Genomic DNA, 21,808 nt, shown 5'->3' with positions numbered 1-21,808 from the left:
CCAGAAGCTCTTGCTGGGGTGCCCAGACAGGAGCAAAGGGCAGTCAGCTGCACAGGAGGGAATGTTTGGAGGAGAGACCCACCTCAGATCAGTGGGTCAAGAATCCCACTCTTGCCCAGATGGATGGGGCAAAGGAGAAAAAGCATTCGCCACGGGAATGTCCAGATAAGACAGGTGCCTTTTGGAAAAGGGGGGTGAGATGGGTCTCAGGTTACGCTTTGTAAGAACTGGAATGTAAAGTAAAGGCAGACAATGACAAAATATCTTGTTTTCTTTTCAGCTTTATTCACAGTGACAGTCCCTAAGGAACTGTACATAATAGAGCATGGCAGCAATGTGACCCTGGAATGCAACTTTGACACTGGAAGTCATGTGAACCTTGGAGCAATAACAGCCAGTTTGCAAAAGGTGGAAAATGATACATCCCCACACTGTGAAAGAGCCACTTTGCTGGAGGAGCAGCTGCCCCTAGGGAAGGCCTTGTTCCACATACCTCAAGTCCAAGTGAGGGACGAAGGACAGTACCAATGCATAATCATCTATGGGGTCGCCTGGGACTACAAGTACCTGACTCTGAAAGTCAAAGGTGAGTGGTGTCAAGGACTAGAATCCATGGAAGCATCTCTCCAACAGAGGATCTGCAAGTGACAGAAACCCATTAAAGGTAGCTCAAGCAAAAACAAGCAGGCTGCTTTTAAGGAGACAGCTATTTCAGAGAAAATGAAAGCGTCTGCTTGGAAATAATTTTTGACATCTGAGTACAAAGCAGCTGAAGTACAAGTGAAAGGGGGTAGGACCTATAGGAATAAAATGGGACTGGAGGAAGCCAGGAAAATTAGTCCTTGAAATGTGGGAGGGTATGAAAAATAAGCTTTGCCTAATTCACAATTCTCCCATGGAACATCCCTGACTTGATTAAGATACTCTTTTTCAATAGTTTATACCCTCAATCCAGAGTTTTTAAAACCATGGTTTGCCGCCCATTCGTGGATTAAAATATCAATTTAGTGAGTAGCAACCAGATGCACGTTTCCCGCCCTTTAAAAAATAATGAATAGAAGAGAATAGACAGAGTAGATCAGACGACATCACAGAGTAGGACTGAGTACTGTAAAACTAATTTCTGAGGGATGTGTGTGTGTGTGTGTGTGTGTGTGTTGGGTCATGGTATAAATTTTTTTTTCCTTACTTTGGATCATAAAAAGTTACAAGTTTGGAAAACACTGCTCAAATGCAAGCCCTATTTACTGCAGATGAAGTAGCTGGGATCCAGAGAAGGGAAGTGGGTAGCCCAAGAGAGTCCCATGAAGTCTGTAGCTGTCCCTATTCCTCTGGATTCAGGGATCTCTCCACTCCAGCACAATTGAAAATCTAAATATAAAGAGAATCTTCACACTCTTGTTTGTTCTAGAAAAGGTGATTTGAGGAAAGACATATAACAACTATAAAAAATAGATTTTGCTTGTTCATTGGCTTATGGTCTCCAGGCTTGAATGCTCCGAGATAAATGATGCCAATATTTCTCTGGCCTCTTCCCCTCCCACGCATTGGACCTCAGATGGTCTGTATTGTCTTCTAGAGGGTCCGTGGGTTTTGGCCCCAAAAAACCATTAACCTTGGCAGAAAGTGTGTGACTTTATGATCTGGTACAAAGAAGGACAACCTAGAGGGACTGGACATGAGGATGAATATTGTGTTCGCCCTTGTCCTTGGGCAGGTTATTTTGCCTTTCATAACCTCACATTTTGCTTATTTGTAGAAGACGAACAATAGTAGTACCAAACACACAGGATTGTTGTCAACATTGAGAGAGATAATGAACATAAAGAACTGAGCATGGTACCCGGCATATAATAAGTGTCCAGAGACTTGGTTAAACGACCCTCAGTTGTTACAGGGGCAGTGACCTCCTCACACCTCAACCATCAATGAGTCACCAGGAAAGCCATTAGCCTAGATGTAACTGTTTTCTATCTTTATTGCATTTCCTACATCCAGGCAGCAGCTGGGAGGAACTCTAGAACACTGAAGTTTGTCTGAGTTCCCTTAATGTAAGGCTGTACATTCTCAGGATGCCTTGATGTACTCGAATATCTGCAACCCTAAATCACCACCTCTGTTTTTATTGATCTCTATCTGAATGCTGTACTAACGGGCCAGGCCTTCTGCCCATTCTCTCAAACTGAGAACTGTCTCTCATTCCTGGGGAGGCACCCTGCCTACTCCTTACCTAGATCAGGGATTTCTCAGTTGTGGAGAGGTTTGTTCCTTATAGTGTTGGTCATCAAACTGGGATATTTGGGGATTACAAAGACTTTTCAAGGGATGTATGGGCACAGGCAGTTTTAGGAAGTGAGTTCCTAGATCCTCATCTTCCCCAAATACTCGTTCCCAAAATTGACGAGCCTGACAATGTGCATGCCAGGCAAGGCTCTTGGGGTTCCCCTAAAACACTTCCTCTTTTAAGCCTACCACTCACTCATCATGAATATAGTCCATTGTCCCAGGGTGTAAAACCCTCTATAGTGTTAAATAAAAGAATGATTGGGAACATTGACACCTGATGGAACTGTTATGACTAAAAACCCTTTTGCAAATAATGTGGTATCAAATTTTCTGCTTTCAACAAAATTGAAGGAGGCCCTTATAAAGTTAATAACTGAGAATCAAAAATGAGTAATTTTTGCCATGTAAATCAGGTCAAAGAATGAAATGGCATTGCTGTAACGAAACTGCTTCCATTCCCATTGATTTACTCATACGAACAAGATTCCTTAGCCTTTATAAGCTACAAAAAAATGAAAAATAGAAATAGAATTGAGGCTGAATTCTATTATATAAAATCATTCCAACCATGTCATATGCTTCTTCGGATTCACGAATAATATGGAAAAGAGAGCCATATCCATCTTATTAAGAGACACATTCCCAATAAATTTTCATCTTTCATGTTTAATAATTATCAATATTCATAACATTTTACATTTTGATCAAATATGTGTTAATAATAATAGAAATAAATGTCCAACAACGATAGACTGGATTAAGAAAATGTGGCATGTATACACCATAGAATACTATGCAGCCATAACAAATGATGAGTTCATGTCCTTTGTAGGGACCTGGATGAAGCTGGAAACCATCATTCTCAGCAAACTATCACAAGGACAAAAAAACCAAACACCGCACGTTCTCACTCATAGGTGGGAATTGAACAATGAGAACACATGGACACAGGGAGGGGAACATCACACACTGGGGACTGTTGTGGGGTGGGGGCAGGGGAGAGGGATAGCATTAGGAGATATACCTAATGTTTAATGACAAGTTAATGGGTGCGGCACACCAACATGGCACATGTACACATATGTAACAAACCTGCACGTTGTGCACATGTACCCTAAAACTTACAGTGTAATAAAAAAAATTAGATCTCAATGCAGAACACCCTGAACATTTAAAGCTTCATAGTCACAAGAGAAAAGTTTTAATTTCAATAGCTATAAATATTTTGTTGTTGTAAAGACATATAATGATAATCAATACAAAATCTGTCAAACAAGAATATGTTACATTAACATAAAATTCTGTAGGGAAGGTGAAATTGGAAGTGAGTTTCAGTGAATGAAAAGAAACAATTTAGACAGAGAAGAATTTTTTCATTTAATAATTTATTTATTTTTACTTAGAAAGAATTGAATAGATTAGGTTCCTTACCCAAAAAGCCTCTGTTATTTGTCTTATTTATTTATTCTCTTTTTTCCACATTCTCCAGTCTCATTCCCCTTTTTTAACACAGGAAATTATTCCAGCATGTTTCATACATATTCTTTTGTTTGTAAGAGCTTATTTAAAATATGTAATATTGTTTTAGATGCATATATTTTTTTTCTTGTGGAAACTATATTGTACTATGTATATATATTTTAGAAATGAACACATTAGGCTGGGCGCGGTGGCTCACGACCGTAATCCCAGCATTTTGGGAGGCCAAGGCGGGTGGATCATGAGGTCAGGAGATCGAGACCATCTTGGCTAACATGGTGAAACCCTGTCTCTACTAAAAAATACAACAAAAATTAGCCGGGCGTGGTGGTGTGCGCCTGTAGTCCCAGCTACTGGGGAGGCTGAGGCAGGAGAATGGCGTTAACCCGGGAGGCGGAGCTTGTAGTGAGCCAAGATCGCGCCACTGCACTCCAGCCTGGGCGACAGAGCGAGACTCTGTCTCAAAAAAAGAAAAAAAAAAAAAAGAAATTGACACATTAAGTTTATTGTGAAAACATGATTACAAGCAATAACAGACAAAACAGCAGAAAAAATTCTGAAGTTATGTGCACCTTCTTTTGAGATCATTTTTTTTGGGTATATGTGAAAGTATTTTATCTTTTTTTAATTGACAATAGTTGTACTTATTTATGGGGTACATAGTGATGTTTCAATATATACAATGTATAGTGATCAGATCGGGGTAATTAGCATATTTATCATCTCAAATATTTATTATTTCTTTGTGTTGAGAACATTCAATGTACCCCTTCTAGCTATTTGAAGCTATATACTGTTGTTAAATAGTTATATGTATTTTTCAAGGATAATGTTGTATATAAAAGATAACTTCTTTTATATTTAGTCACCTTTGGATACATATGTAAGAGTAAAATAATTGTTTTACTAAAAAAAATCATAAGATGCTGAACATTACATGTTTTTCCAGTATAGAAACTTATGAAAAATTATAAGAATCAACTTAACAGGTGAGAAGAGCATACTGCATCATACTTATTTTAGGAGGAATACAAGCAAAAAAAAAGTTGGACCATCACCTAACAGTAGGCTACCCTGATCCAGGGTCTCTAAAAGAAGCAAGATAGATCTGAGGCCCCAGTGAGGGTTCCCATGAATGAAGTAGGACTAGAAGAAGGACACGTTTTTATCTTACAATGCCTGATCCATGGCATAAAGCTTGAAAATGGGTTTGTTTATAGCACCTTCGTTGATGTCTGGGCAGAAATTCTTATCAAATATAATGAAAAGAGTTAATTTCAAAAGGACAGAACAAATTATGAGGTGGAATGACTGGAGATTCTGGAAGAGACAGTGATAAAGGACTGTGGTTTCTGAAAAGCCAGGTGGCACCTACATTACTGGGGGCAATCCATCTGAGGAAGGGGCGGGAGCATGGCCAAAGAACAGAGAGGCCCCAGGAGCCCAGGGGTCTCTCAGAGGAGCTGGGGTTGAGAACTGGTCTGTGCAAAGGTTTCCAGACAGGGTCGCAGAGGAGGCACTAAAAACAAGAACACCAAGAGCCAAACCATCCTGAAGGCCTGGGCAGGGCAGGCGGATGGGAAGAGCCAACACCAGGAATGGGCTGAAGCTGACAGAAGTACTTCAAACCAGAAACAATGAATTTAAACTATGCCCTACCACAAATAGACTTAACAGATATTTACAGAACATTCTACCCAACAATTGCAGAATATACATTCTATTCATCAGCATATGGAACATTCTCCAAGATAGACTATATTGTAGGCCACAAAACAAGTCTCCATAAATTTAAGAAAATCAAAATTATATCAAGTACTCTCTTAGATCACAGTGGAGTAAAACTGGAAATAAACTCCAAAAGGAATCTTCAAAACCATGCAATTACATGGAAGTTAAATAATGAGTGATCATTGGGTGAACAATGAAATCAAGATAGAAATTTAAAAACTCTTTGAACTGAACGATAATAGTGACACAACCTATCAAAACTCTGGGATACAGCAAAAGCAGTGCTAAGAGAAACATTCATAGCATTAAATGCCTACATCAAAAAGTCCGAAAGAGCACAAATAGGCAATCTAAAGTCACACCTCCTGGAGCTGGAGAAACAAGAACAATCCAAACCCAAACCCAGCAGAAGAAAAGAAATTACAAAGATCAGGGCAGAACTAAATGAAATTGAAACAAAAAAAATACAAAAGAGAAATGAAACAAAAATCTGGTTATTTGAAAAGATAAATAAAATTGATAACCAAGAAAAGAAGAGAGAAGATCCAAATAATCTCAATTAGAAATGAAATGGAGATATTACTACTCATATCACAGAAATACAAAAGATTATTCAAGGCCACTATGAACACCTTTACACGTACAAACTAGAAAAGCTAGAGGAGATGGATACATTCCTGGAAATATACAACCCTTCTAGATTAAACCAGAAAGATATAGGAACTATAAACAGATCAATAACAAGAAGCAAGATTGAATGGTAACTTTTAAAATTGTCAACAACAAAAAAAAATCCAGGACCAGACAGATTCATAGCTGAATTCTATCAGACATTCAAAGAATTGGTACCAATTCTATTGACACTATTCCACAGGATAGAGAAAGAGGGAATCCTCCCTAAATCATTCTATGAAGCCAGTAGCACCCTAATACAAAACTAGGGAAGGACATAACAAAAAAAGAAAACTACAGGCCAGTATCCCTGATAAACATAGATGCAAAAATCCTCAACAAAATACTAGCTAACCAAATCCAACAGCATATCAAAAAGATAATCCACCATGATCAAGTGGGTTTTACACCAGGGATGCAGGGATGGTTTAACATCCACAAGTTAATAAATGTGATACACCACACAAACAGAATTAAAAACAAAAATCACATGATCATCTCAATAGATTCAGAAAAAGCATTTGACAAAATCTAACATCCTTTATGATTAAAACCCTCAGCAAAATTAGCACAGAAGGAATATATCTTAAGGTAATAAAAGCTAACTACGACAAACCCACAGCCAACATTATACTGAATGGGGAAAAGTTGAAAGCATTCTCCCTGAGAATTGGAACAAGACAAGACACTTTCACCACTTTTATTCAGCATAGTACTGGAAGTCCTGGCCAGAGCACTCAAAGAGAAAGAAATAAAGGGCATCCAAATTGGCAAAGAGGAAGTCAAACTGTTGCTGTTTGCTGACGATATGATCATATACCTAGAAAACCCTAAGGATTCATCTTGAAAGCTCCTAGAACTGGTAAACAAATTCAGCAAAGTTTCAGGATACAAAATTAATGTACACAAATCAGTAGCTCTGCTATACACCAACATCAACCAATAGCTGCAAAAATAAAATAAAATACTTAGGAATATACCTAACAAAGGACATGAAAGACCTCTACAAGGAAAACTACAAATCACTACTGAAAGAAATCACAGATGACACAAACAAATGGAAACACATCCCATGTTCATGAATAGCTACAATCAATATTGTGAAAATGACCATACTTTGTAGATTGCAAAAGCAATCTACAAAGTCAACGCAATCCCCATCAAAATACTACCATCATTCTTCACAAAAGTAGAAAAAGAAATCCTAAAATTCATATGGAACCAAAAAAGAGCCCACATAGCCAAAGCAAGAAAGACTAAGCAAAAAGAACAAACCTGGAGGCATCACATTGCCTAACTTCAAACCATACTATAACACCATAGTCACCAAAACAGCATAATACTAGTATAAAAATAGGCACATAGACCAATGGAACAAAACGGAGAACCTAGGAATAAAGCCAAATACTTATAGCCAACTGATCTTTGACAAAGCAAACAAAAACATAAAGTGGGGAAAGTACGTCCTATTCAACAAACGGTGCTGGGATAATTGGCTAGCCACATGCAGAAGAATAAACTGGATCCTCATATCTTACCTTATAAAAAATCAACTCAAGATGGATCAAAGACTTAAATCTAAGACCTGAAACCATAATGATTCTAGAAGATAACGTCGAAAAAGCCCTTCTAGACATAAGCTTAGGCAAAGACTTCGTGACCAAGAACCCAAAAGCAAATGCAACAAAGACAAAGGTAAATAGATAAATAGGGACTTAATTAAACTAAAAAGCTTCTGCACAGCAAAAGAAATAATCAGCAGAGTTAACAGACAACCCACAGAGTGGGAGAAAATCTTCACAGTCTATACATCTGACAAAGGACTAATATCCAGAATCTACAAGGTATGCAAATAAATCAGCAAGAAAAAAACAAACGATCCCATCAAAAAATGGGCTAAGGACATGAATAGACAGTTCTCACAAGGAGATACACAAATGACCAACAAGCATATGGAAAAATGCTCAACATCACTAATTCTCAGGGAAATGCAAATCAAAACCACACTGCGATACCACCTTACTCCTGCAAGAATGGCCATAACAAAAAAATAATAGATGTTGGCATGGATGTGGTGAAAAGAAACACTCTTACACTCTTGGTGGGAATGTAAACTAGTACAACCACTATGGAAAACAGTGTGGAGATTCCTTTAAAAACTAAAAGTAGACCTGCCATTTGATCCAGCAATCCCACTGCTAGGTATTTACCCAAAGGAAAAGAAGTCATTATACAAAAAAAGATACTTGCACACACATTTTTATAGCGGCACAATTTGCAATTGCAAATATATGGAACCAGCCCAAATGCCCATCAATCAGTGAGTGGATAAAGAAAATGTGGTATATATATTATATATACATATATATATGCATATTATATATATACACCATGGAATACTACTTAGCTATGAAAAGGAATGAAATCATAGCATTTGCAGCATCCTGGATGGAATTAGAGACTATTATTCTAAGTGAAGTAACTCAGGAATGTAAAACCAAACATTGTATGCTCTCACTCATAAGTGCGAGCTAAGCTATGAGGATGGAAAGGCATAAGAATGATACAATGGACTTTCAGGACTTGGGGGAAAGGATGGTTGGGGGTGAGAGATAAAAAACTCCACAGTTGGGCCAGGCGTGGTTGCTCACACCTGTAATCCCAGCACTTTGGGAGGCCGAGGTGGGCAGATCACGAGGTCAGGAGATCAAGATCATCCTGGCTAACACGGTGAAACCCCGTCTCTACTAAAAATACAAAAAATTAGCCGGGCGTGGTGGCAGGCACCTGCAGTCGCAGCTACTCGGGAGGCTGAGGCAGGAGAATGGCAGGAACCTGGGAGGCGGATTTTGCAAAGAGCAGAGATCGCACCACTGCACTCCAGCCTGGGCGACACAGCAAGACTCCATCTCAAAAAAAAAAAAAAAAAGAACACTCCACATTCGGTACGGTGTATACTGCTTGGGTGACTGGTGCACCAAAATCTCAGAAATTACCACTAAAGAACTTATCCATAGCCAGGGGCGGTGGCTCACGCCTGTAATCCCAGCACGTTGGGGGGCTGAGGTGGGCGGATCACCTGAGGTCGGGAGTTTGAGACCAGCCTGGCCAACATGGTGAAACCCCATCTCTATTGATAATACAAAAATTAGCCAGGCATAGTGACACACGCCTGTAATCCCAGCTACTCTGGAGGCTGAGACAGGAGAATTGCTTGAACCCGGGAGGCAGAGGTGGCAGTGAGCCCAGAGTGAGCCGAGATCGCACCACTGCACTCCAGCCTGGGTGACAGAGTGAGACTCTGTCTCCAAACAAAACAAAACAAAACAAAACAAAACAAAACTTATCCATGTAACCAAACACCACCTGTTCCCCAAAAACTTACTGAAATAAAAAATAAATTTAAAAACAACAACAACAAAAATTGCCCAAGAATGACAAGAATTCAACTTCAGCAAGTACAGGAAGGAGGCAGCATGACCACCATTAAAATAGCCTTCACCCTGAGAAGGAAGAAACCAAGGGCAGAGGAAGGAAACAATCAAAGAGAAGCAAGGCAGGAGTGAAAAGACAACTGTACATTTAAGCCCCTAAGGCCCAAGGAAAGCATTTGCTAAAAGAGCCAAGTCTCAGTGTCTTTTTTTCCCTTGGGGAAACAGAAGGGTGTAAGAAAATCGGAGTCAAGAAAATGTCCTGAGCTCTGCCTGCAGTAGCGGGAAGCCTAGGAGTAAAATAACACGTTTTTTAAAAATAAAGAAAGAAATTATTTTAAAAAAGAAAACAATGTCCTGAATTTCAATGGGGTGGGGGGGAGGGGAAGCTCCTGGGGATTACAAACTCATTAACCTGCTATTCCTTTTCAGGCAATTTAACAGATGAATTGAAAGCAGTCCTAAAAGATTTAACTGATTACTAGAAACTTGCATAGATCCTCTAAGACCAAGGCATGTAAAACTACATTTTTCCATTTATTTACTGTCATTATGACTATAAAACAGATACTACCATGTATACATTTCATCTTTATTTCAGAAATTACAGCATTGCTTGTAACATATCTGTCAGACAGCCAGAACAAACCAGGGAAACAGAAACCATTTAAACCTGTGGAAATCTAAAGCTGAAAATAGTAATTCTTTTAATGAGGGAGACTGAGAAGCCAAACAGAGAACAGGGAAGCAATTCAGAAATTAGCAATAGCAGAAAGCTGCTCCTACCACTAGGCTATAGTGAAAAGGGGGAAGGCAGGGTTAATGGAGCCCAGGGATTAAAGTCACTTGACAGACACTGGAACCCAGTGGGCCTGTCCATTGGTATCTGGAGCCAGGGAAGAGATGCATCTTCTGCTGGAGAGGCCACAAAAGTATAGAGCATAGGGGAGAAATACCTTCCCTTCTCCCTCCAGTCCACCCTCTAGTGTTCCTGTCCCGCTTCCTATTGGCTGTCACGTTCCTAGGCTATACAGGCCACAGGAGTCTGCCTTCCTGCAACACAGAGCAGAGAAGAAAAAGTGAGAGATGGATCTGAAGGCAAACAGACCCAGGACACACAAAGCACACACACCTTGTGTATTGGGTGGTAAAAGGTGGGATAATAATACAGTTGACTAGATCTACAACAGACTGAACAGCTAGTAGTTGTTGAGTCAGGGACAACGAAGGCTGGCTGATGGTCTTGAGTCAACTTGGAGACAATCTCCAAGTGCTAAGGGGTCTGTTATTCAGGTTGTAAGGATATAGCCAACCTAACTGAGCAGCAGATCATATATTTAGCAAAACTGATCTTATGACCTTAGGTTACATTAAAACCCTGGATATTTGTGCTGCTTAGATAATATCTAGAATATAGATTGTGTTACACTATCCTTTTTAAAGAACTTGGCAAAACTAAACTATAACCAAAGACTACTATCTGGAAATGGGTCTGAAGACTGTGTCTTGTGAGATATAGTTAAAGGAGGTAGGCATGTTTTACTTAGGGTTGAAAAGACTGGATGGAGTCTTCCCAGTTATATTCAAATATCAGAAGGGTTACCTGCAATAATTGCTAACACTAATTGAGTGTTTACTACGTTCTAGACATCTAACTAATTATTTAACACCCTTGTTAAGGATAAGTATTGCTGTATCCATTTCCTAAACAAGAAAACTGAGGGTTTAAGAGGTCATATAACTAGCCCTTGGCTAAAGCCTACTCAAACTGCTTAGATTCTGAACTCATGTTTTTAACTACGGTGCTTACCATATGTTGTGTTACTAAACTAGACAAATACCAATGGGTAGAAGCTACAAAGAGGCACAATTTTGCTTGGCATGAAGAAAATCTTTCCAATGGAAGTTTAACTTGCTTATTGTATAATCATGGCAAAGACTGCTTCTAGAGGAAGTAGGAGTTTCCATTCATAGATGTTTTCAGGCAGAAGTTATTTAGCAGTTTACTAATATCAGAAGAAAAATATTACTAAAGATAACAAGGGACACTTCATAATGATAAAAGAGTGAGTTCTAAAGGAACACATAACAATCCTAAATGTGTGTCCATTTAACAGTATAGCTTCAAAATATTAAACAACAATTGGCAGACTTAGGAGAACCAGTCAAATCCACAATTACATTTGAGATTTCAACTCATCTCTATTACAACTGATAGAACAAACAATTAAGAAAATAGAAAATCTGAACAACACAAATAGCCATCTTGACCTAATAGACATATGATATATAGAACATACACCCAGCAACTACAGAACACACATTGTTTTCAAGCGTATGTGGAACAATCATCAAAGCAATTATCTAGGAGAATTGCTGTAGAAGGTGTTTTTCATTGAGCAATAAGTCAGATCACTTGAATTTTTGGAGTACTTCCACCTCTTAAATTCTAAAATTTACTCATCTTTTCCTAAGAATATCACCCTCAGTCCAGCTTCCCCACTGTGGGAAGCGATTCCTTTTCCACCACCTCCCAAATAAGAAAGAGGCTGTGGAGACATTTCTGATACTGCAAAAATGTAGGATGTGGGCTCCCGTCCCTTCCCCAAACCTTGCTGATTCTTGTAGTGGAAGAGCTCTCTCTCTGTCTCCCTGTCTGCTCCCTCATGTATCCCAAGTCAAAGCCTCAGCCAAGCTCCCAATTCCTGGCATCCCTACTTCTGAAATCACTTCTCAACCAGGACACCAAGATCAGTTTCTTGGTCCAAGCCACCTGCAATAGTGGGCTCGACCCTCACCCACAGTACTCTGCTCCTGTTCTTGTTCTACTTCATTCCCCAAAAGACTTGAGAGCTTACAGAAATAATCTACAGTATGATCATATAAAATGATTACAAAAGACATTGAACCAAGGGAAAATAAGTGTAGATAAATAATACAAAATGAGAGATAAAGTGAGTACTCGAAATACACACTTCGGGTACTGTTTGATTATGAAAGATAGGCCAAAGTTTTGGCTTCAAGGAGACTGGTGAGTCTAACAGGTCAAGTCCTTCAGTAGGCTGCTTCAGTGCCTGAATTGCCTTATCTTCTACTACTGCTGGGTGCTCCTAAGAACCTCAGAGCATATTCCTCTATCTGCTTATGTTGCACCATCCCTAGACATCTGCAATTACACAGAGACACATCCTCTTATGGTGATTCCAATTAAGAATGCATTACAAAATAGTAATAGGAACTTTACCCACCTCATAGGGTCTGCATATCATTTAAATGACATAATGTATTATATGTATTATGTATATTTATACATTAGGGGGAAAGATGTCAGAGCTTTTTGGGACATACCAGGAGGCCCAGCTGGGTGTGCTGACCACATGGAGACAAGAACTTCAAGGGAGAGCCAAAGTGCACGCAGGTTCTGGTGGATGTTTCATTGTGCAGTGACCCTGCTCTCTAGTGAACCCAGATCTAGTGGGTGTTGTTTGCTATAACGAATCAAATTGTCAACTCTTAACATTGAGACCCACAACACAGGAGGGGAACAGAGGGGCAAAAATTGTGAAGAACGGCATGAACATTCCTTCTCTTCCATAGGATGTAAAAGGACGTGGCACAAATCTCAACACATAGAAAACAATAAGTAAATCATACACATCAGATGGTTTTCACATGGTTGTTACCATTATTTTAATGTGAAATTGTTTTCCACAAAGTCTGTACCTATTTATACTTCCAACAATTTAGGAGAAAAAAGTTGTGTCACACCTCTGCCTTTACTTCAGGACTACCCTTACTTCAAAAATTGTATTGAAATTTAATTTCTTAAAAGAATATTTCCTACCGAATGGAAGCCAGTGCTCATTCCCTCTTCCTCTCACCAAATATCAACAGGTGACTTTCCACACTGCCTGGTAACTGCATATGCTATTGATATTTGCTTATTTTTAGCTATTATCTAAGACCACTGGAAGGTTTGTTCTTGTGTCTTCTAGTCTCTTGGAATATCATGCCTATTTTATTTATTTTTAAAGTTTTTATAAGGTTATAATGTTTTATTTTAATTTTAAAATTTATTTTTAACTGGCAATAATGTATATTTATGGGGTACAATACGATGTTTTGATCTATGTATAGATTATAGAAAGAGTCAATCAAGCCGGGCACAGTGGCTCATGCCTGTAATCCCAGCACTTTGGGAGGCCGAGGCAGGTGGATCACCTGAGGTCAGGAGTTCAAAACCAGGCTGACCAACATGGTGAAACCCCATCTCTACTGAAAATAGAAAAAATTAGCCAGGCACGGTAGCAGGTGCCTGCAATCCCAGCTACTCAGGAAGCTGAGGCAGGAGAATTGCTTGAACCTGGGAGGTGGAGGTTGCAGTGAGCCGAGATCACGCTGTTGCACTCCAGCCTGGGTGACGAGCGAAACTCTGTCTCAAAAAAAAAAAAAAAAAAAAAAAGAATAAATCAAACTAGTTAACATATCACATCACCAAGTTGTTTTTTTGTGGTCTTTATTTTTTTCTCTTCTTAATCTCAAAACAGAGAATGTAAAAAATTCATGCTTTTAGCAAATTTGAATACAGAATGCATTAACTGTGGTCATCCCACATGGCAATAGATCACTAAAACATTTCCTCTACTCTGAGACTGAGCAACATCTTCCCCATCCCCAGCCTCTGATAACCACCTTTCTACTCTGTTTCTATGGGATCTACTTTTTTAGATTTCACAAATAAATGAGATCATACATTATCTGTCTTTTTGTGCCTGGCTTATTTAACATAGCATAACACCCTTCAGTTCCATCCATGTTGTCATGAATGACAGATTTTACTTCTTTCTAAGGGCTGTAAGTATTCCATTGTGTATATATACCACATTTTCTTTATTCATTCTCTGTTGATGGACATTTAGTTTGGTTCTACATCTTGGTTATTGTGAATCATGCTGAAATGAATAAAGGAATACAGACATCTCTTCAACATACTAAATTCAATTCCTTTGGATATATACCCAGAAGTAGGACTGCTGGATCATGTGGTCATTCTATTTTTAGTTTTTTGAGGACCTCTATACTATTTTCCAAAATGACTATACTTAGATATCAGCTTTCTTGAGGCAGGGAGCCGTATCTGTTTAATTCACTCAGCATATACTGCAAAGAAGCAGGTGTGTGTATGAACTGTGTGTGTTTGTGTGTATGTATCTGCATGTGTTAGGGAGAAGTGCAGAATAAATATACCCAACTCTTTACTATGTATAGACATTATCTAGGTCTTTATTTTTTTTCTCTTCTTAATCTCAAAGAAAACAGAGGAAAGGAGGAAGTAAAAAGTAAATTTTTGACTGAAGATGTTTGGAAAAAATACCAAATAAAGTGAGATAGTGGGTAATCTAGTGATTTTTATTTTTCCGTCCTCTTTCTGGCCTCCAATTGTGAAATAATTTATAGCACTGTAAGAAAGAAGCCACAAACTGTGGTAGCTTGGACCACTGTTGAGGTCTGGAATCAGAATTCCAATGTTCAAATATTGGTCCTACCAGTTATAAGCTCTATGACTATGAACAAAACACTCAACTTCTCTATCTTCAGTAACCGTCCACAAGAATTGGGAATATCAACAATCCCATATTTATTGCATTGTAAGAATTAAATAATTCAATATATGTGGAAAATAGCATGATATCAGGGATATACAATGTGTTTACAAATGATAACCATTATTACTTAATATCGATAGTGATAATTTTATTCATTTCACATGGCATGAAGTACCAAGCTCTATAGGAATCAGAAAATAAAGTCTTATTTCTTTTTCTTCTCTATTGTCCAGCTTCCTACAGGAAAATAAACACTCACATCCTAAAGGTTCCAGAAACAGATGAGGTAGAGCTCACCTGCCAGGCTACAGGTTATCCTCTGGCAGAAGTATCCTGGCCAAACGTCAGCGTTCCTGCCAACACCAGCCACTCCAGGACCCCTGAAGGCCTCTACCAGGTCACCAGTGTTCTGCGCCTAAAGCCACCCCCTGGCAGAAACTTCAGCTGTGTGTTCTGGAATACTCACGTGAGGGAACTTACTTTGGCCAGCATTGACCTTCAAAGTAAGAACTGCCCCCACTTCCTAGGTCTATCAGTTAGGGTTCAGACAAGAAACAGATGGCATACTCGAGTGATTTGAGGAGAGTGTAATAAAGGGACTGTTTACAAAGGTGTGATCACCATTTGGAGAAACTACAAAGGATAGTGCAGAACACTGGGGCTTCAATGTTGGGAGGGCAATTACCACTGTTGGAGAAGTTACTGGAATCAGAAGGGAGCTGTAGGGAAAGCCCCACTTCCCAGGAGCTGTAGCCACAGAATAGGGAAGCTGCCACATGCAGCAACTCCAAAGGGTGGAAACTGGATGAATGAATACCCCAACTCATTCTTCTCCCACCCTCCAATCTCCTGCTAGCACCTCCCATTGGCTGAACCCAGCTAGAAGTCAGAGAATACAAGGGTCCACTGTTGTATTCCATAAAAGTCAACTTCTCAGGGCTCAGAGCAATATTGACATGTACAGAATAGATCTGGAGAGGAAACAGAAAATATCTAGTACAATAGCTAATCACTGTGATTCATGCACAGTGTCATGAGCCAGCAGGATGAATATTCCTTTGCTGTACTTGCTGCCAGTCAGCTGGTTATGGGTTTTTCCAAGAAATTTGGTCTCTAACAAAATTCTTCAGAGCCTTTACTGACTATGCTGGATATTTTTGGAAGGGATCCCATACTTTTGAACTTCATACAGCAGAATTTCAAACAATCTTGGGAAAATAACAACTTTTATCTGCCCAGTAAGGACAACTAACACCTAGTATCATAATCATTTCATAACAGACAGGTAATTTCATCACCGAGTGCATATGTTTTCTAATGCTCTTATATCAAATTACCACAAGCTTCACAGTTTAAGACAACACAGATTTATTATCTGATACTTATGGAGGTCAGAAAGCCAGACTTGAGTTTCACTGGGCTCAAATCAAGGTGTCAGCAGGATTGCAGACGCCCTAAGGGAAGATTCCACTTTCCTGTCTTTTCCAGCTGCTAGAGGCCACCTGCATTAATTGCCTCATGGCCCCTCCCTCTATCTTCAGAGGCAGCAACCCTATCATTCAGCCTTCTGCTTCTGTCACCACATCTCTCTCTCTCTTTCCTTTTTTTTTTTTTTTTTTTTTTTGAGATGGAGTCTTATTCTGCCCCCCAGGCTGGAATGCAGTGGCACGATCCCGGCTCACTGCAACCCCCGCCTCCTGGGTTCAAGCAATTCTCCTGTCTCAGCCTCCTGAGTAGCTGGGATTACAGGCACATGCCACCATGCCTGGCTAATTTTTGTATTTTTAGTAGAGATGGGGTTTCACCATGTTGGCCAGGCTGGTCTCAAACTCCTGACCTCAGGTGATCCGCCCGCCTCAGCCTACCAAATTGCTAGGATTACAGGCGTGAGCCATCATGATCAGCCACATCTCTTTCCTAACTAGCTTGCTTCTCTTTGCCACCTCTTAAGGACCCTTGTGATTGCATTAGGTACTCCATCCCCCTGGTTATTTGGGGTGATCTTCCCATCTCAAGGTCCATCTTCAAAATTCCTTTTGCCATGTAAGGTGACATATTCACATGTTCCAGGGATTAGAATATGGACATCCTTGGGGAGAGCCATCATTTTATTTACCCTACTGAGAAGGGATATACTCTCAGACTAAAGGACAGTCCCTAGTACTGATTCAATTTGGCTTTATAGAAAATTCACTATATTGTCACTGTATTTCACAGTTTGCCCTTTGTCTTAGCTGGTAAGACAGAGCCTATGATAAGGACTTGTGTGGCATGCAGGTATTTAATTGGCAACCCCAGAGGGCAGAAGCAAGAGATTTAGGAGTTTAAGAGAGGGTAATATAAGAGTATATTATCAAAGTTGTTGTGTGGACAACAGAAACTCAAATATTCAAGTACCAGCATGTAGACAGCCTCCTAAGATGTCTACCCAAACAAAGAATTTCAGGTGGAAGGACTTGTTCATCTGCTTCACGCCCATTGGTTGACAGGAATATGAACTCCATTCTGCTGCTGGGCTAGACATGCATGTGGGCTGAGTGAGCCTTCCCCAGTATCCGTAGCATCAGAAAAGTCGCAGGGCAGAAAGAAAAGTATCCAATTTGAGGTGAATTACTGACCTTGAAGTGAGTGTAAGCCTACCTAGAATTCTACCCCAGCTGGCTGAAGTGAAAGGTGAGGCTGAGAGGAAATAAGGCAGGACTGCACAGTCCCCAATTGTACTGTTCAAATCCACTCATGCCCTTCATTAAGTCAGCTCTGCCACTGAGCCTTCCAGCTGGGAGGCAGCCACAATCTCTGCAGAAGATTTAATATACACCAGTTTGTGGAACAAGCTGTAGTTCCTGTTGCTGCTGTTGATCCCAAGCCACAGTTGATATTTGTTGTCTCACTCATCCACCATACATTCCAGATTTCCCTCACCTAACACCCCAGATGGAATGGCTTCTCTGCCTGATAGGGTGACCCAGACTTAACGACCCTAAGAGATCTGAGCTTTTGATCAGCATGCCCTTAACAGACTGGGGTTGTTGCAAATATCTTTTCATTATCACTGGATATGGAAATAAAAAGAACCAGTGAATCAGCGGACCCCTGAGTTCCAGACATACTCTTCCTTGTCTCCATTATGTAGCAGTGTTCAAGATTTTCATGATAATCAAGATTGATTTCTCCACCAGTATGGTAATTTTTTTCTTTGCTCACTGGTCTGCCAATATTAAGAGCTCAAGGTGGCCAGGCCAGTAGCACAGCTTTAGATGCAGTAGAACAAGCAGAGTATCCCCTGCTAGAATTCCCCATAGGAAGCCAGACCTTTGATTCAGCAGAGCCTAAATGTGTGGGGTTGAGTGAACTTCTATAAGTGAGTCATTAGAAGTAATGGTGAGAGGGGCCAACCTGCAGCACTGGGATAGCCCTGGTACAGACGTAGAACATGCTTGAGGAGGTTGTCAGGAGGAAATGAGTTAGACCTTGCACAGAACTACCACCATCAAGTACAGTTGGGGTGAGGCAGACATGGTATGAGTTGAGGCATCAGAGATATCTGATGCTTTATGCCAAATTAAAATTAATTTTTTCATGGAGTGACACTGATCCACAGACCAGACTCTAAGAACTTTGCAGTGACTAAATACCCATCTCATCATAACTTTCCTGGTATTTTCTTCTGGAAAAAATTCTTCCCTGATACAGTTTTCAGAGGCAGCTAGATGCACTGTCATCTCTCCCCTTTTCCCACTTCCCTACCTATCCACAATTTACTACCCAATGCCAACACTAAAGTTAGCCCAACTTCCTTCTAACTAAATTATTAGTTTAGAAGGAAAGAGAGGAGTCATGCTAAGGACCTTAACTGAAATCAAAACATTAGCAGCTGGGCATGGTGGCTCTTGTCTGTAATCCCAGCACTTTGGGAGGCCAAGGCAGGAGGATCACTTGAGCCCAGTAGATTGAGGTTACAGTGAGCTACAATTGTGCCATTGTACTCCACTCCAGCCTGGGCAACAGAGTGAGACTCTGTCTCCAAAAAAGAAAAGGAAAGGGGAGAGGAGGGGAGAGGAGGTAGGGAGGGGAAAGAAAGAAACTAGAAATCCATCAATTTTAGGACCAATTTCAGGTAAAAAAATGAATTAGGCAAGTTGGTCTTTCAACATTCTCTACCTCTCTTTATATCATGGTTGAGACCACAGATTTCTCACCTCATGAAAGATGAACTCTAACTAATTCATACTAAAGCTAAAGCCTCTAAAGAGGATTAAATATGAGCAATCCCACGAGAACTTTTTTCCCCTGGAATTGTTTATTCACCTGTCGTTCGTTATGTGGAATTTCCTGCCTGGTTAAGTGTAGGCCAGTACTTTGGATGAATTGTAGTTTTCTAGAAAGACACTTCTTATATAAGAACCTCTCCAGGGAAATAGGGGCCTGTATGAGATGAATTGAGAAATAACTTTACACCACTGATTATGTCAGTGTTCTATTCTGCATGGTAGAGATGTGAAAGGGCAGACTGACCATTGCTCTGGAAGCCTTTACGCTGTGAGAAGTTAACAGTGGAGTAAAATGGCCACTCCACTCTCTCCATGGAAGCCAACATGGCTGACTAAATAGTCAACAACCATAGGAGAGACCTGTGGGGTCTTCATCAGAGCTCAGGATCTCCTAGGGTATCACTCATAAATACAGCCGTCAGGGAGATGGAGAAATCTTTGTGCAGCCAGAAATTCTCAACCTGGTTTTACCCATCCTTCCCAGCTTTGTATTTGTCCTACTGTTTACTGACATGGATCCTCTACTTCATTAACCATCCCTTCCTCACCACATGCTCTGGGGCAGCTCAGTCACTCCAGGGCACAAGGGGGTCTTTCCCTCATCCCACATTTTGAGACCTACTACCTGGACCATTTGTTTGCCTTGTAACTATGCTTGCCTTTTTAATTGCTATTTTATTTTCCATGTATTTTCATTGTTCACACAAGTCTTCTTTATTCCACACTAAGGCAAAAGCAGAGTCCTGTGTTCATAATAAGTGCTCAACAAATGTTGGGTTGATTGGGTTGGAGATTCCATCTTAGATAATCGCAGTCCCATCATGCCAGCTACCAGACTGTGTGGACAGCCAGGTCAGAGCAGCCAAATGATATTCTAGCTTGTGGCACAAATACCAGCAACAAAATAACCAAAGTCACACATCTGCCTCTGAGTTCCTGGCTTCTATTTCTCAAGGGCATTTTTAAGTTGTCTTATGACTGTTCCCTTTCTACTCATTCTCATAAATTGAGCTGTGGACTGCTGTGACCCACAAGCTTCTCCAGAAGTCAATGTATAAAACAAACACAGAAACGAAGAGTATGGTGGGTGGAGGGTACTCCACTGACTCTAGAATGGATGACTGAACATTCCAAATTTCAAGCACAAGTTAGAGAGCAACAGATCATTTTCCTTTTGAAATCGGGTTTCTTCTGCTCAGCCAGTTGTTGTATTTTCATTAGGAAATGGAATGGGACTACAGCACAAAAAATAAATATAAAAGGACCCTTGTAGGGCTGGCAGAAAAGAGAATCCTTCCTAGGAGACCTAGAGGTGATTCCACGCAGTGGTTGAGAGCATGGGCTCTGATGTCAGACAGGCTTAAATTTCAAACTCTCTCTCTATTAGCTTTGAGAACCTAAATATCCTACTTAGCCACTCTAGCACTCAGTCTCTCATGTGTAGCATGAGGGTGAGTAGTGGTAGATAGTTTATAGGGTTATCGTGAGGATTAAATGAAATGTGCTTATAAAGTGCTTAGTACTCAGAAAGTGTGCAAACAGTAAAAAAATATGGTATCTCTAGCAAGTTGCATGCCTTACTTGTGAGTTCATGAAGTTGTGGCAAGGATAAGACAAATATTTTTTGCCATTGCATCATTATATCATTGCTAAGAGTATGCCATTATTGGCCAGGTGCGGTGGCTCATGCCTGTAATCCTAGCACTTTGGGAGGCTGAGATGGGTGGATTGCTTGAGGCCAGGAGTTCAAAAATCAGCCTGGCTAACATGGTGAAACCCCGTCTCTACTAAAAATACAAAAAATTAGCCAGGCATGGTGGCAGGTGCCTGTAATCCCAGCTACTGAAGAGGCCGAGGCAGGAGAATCACTTGAACCCAGGAGGCGGAGGTTGCAGTGAGCCAAGATCATGCCACTGCACTCCAGCCTGGGCAACAAGAGGGAAACTCCTTCTCAAATAAATAAATTAATTAATTAAATTAAAGAAACGACAAAAGAGTATGCAAGAATTTTAAAACAACTTAGAGGAATATGTATTAGGATACAGGCTAAGCTACCATAATGAAGAGACCTCGAAATACAGTGAGAAGCAAGACAGAAGTATCTTTCTTTCCATGTAACACTCAGGTGGTTCAGAGCAGCTAAGCAGCTATGTTCCATAGAGTCATTCAGTGATCCAGATTATTTTCATCTGTTGCTCTGCCATTCTCCAGGATGTTGTCCCTATAAAATTGTCAAAGCTCAGTCAGTGCCAAACCCATGTTTCAACCTTCAGAAAGTAAACGAGTGGTGGAAAACACATTCAATGTTTTAAGGCCAAGACCTTGAAAACTC

The 21,808-nt window shown here is 40.2% G+C and overlaps 1 protein-coding gene across 4 annotated transcripts in view; it reads left to right on the top strand.

Moving 5' to 3' along the window:
* The window catches only part of PDCD1LG2 (programmed cell death 1 ligand 2), a 77,384-nt gene that overhangs the window by 40,104 nt on the left and 15,472 nt on the right, over positions 1-21,808 (top strand). For all 4 annotated transcript variants that reach the window (XM_001140776.8, XM_009456280.5, XM_063788735.1 and 1 more), the window contains exons 3-4: positions 281-586; positions 15,439-15,708. In XM_001140776.8, coding sequence (XP_001140776.2) covers positions 281-586; positions 15,439-15,708 — 576 coding nt within the window. The remainder of the gene's footprint in view (positions 1-280; positions 587-15,438; positions 15,709-21,808) is intronic.

The sequence above is a fragment of the Pan troglodytes genome, chromosome 11 (genome assembly GCF_028858775.2).
Source record: "Pan troglodytes isolate AG18354 chromosome 11, NHGRI_mPanTro3-v2.0_pri, whole genome shotgun sequence".
NCBI lineage: Eukaryota > Metazoa > Chordata > Mammalia > Primates > Hominidae > Pan > Pan troglodytes.
Note: the sequence above shows the minus strand (reverse complement) of the source record. Positions and strands in the feature narration are given on the sequence as shown.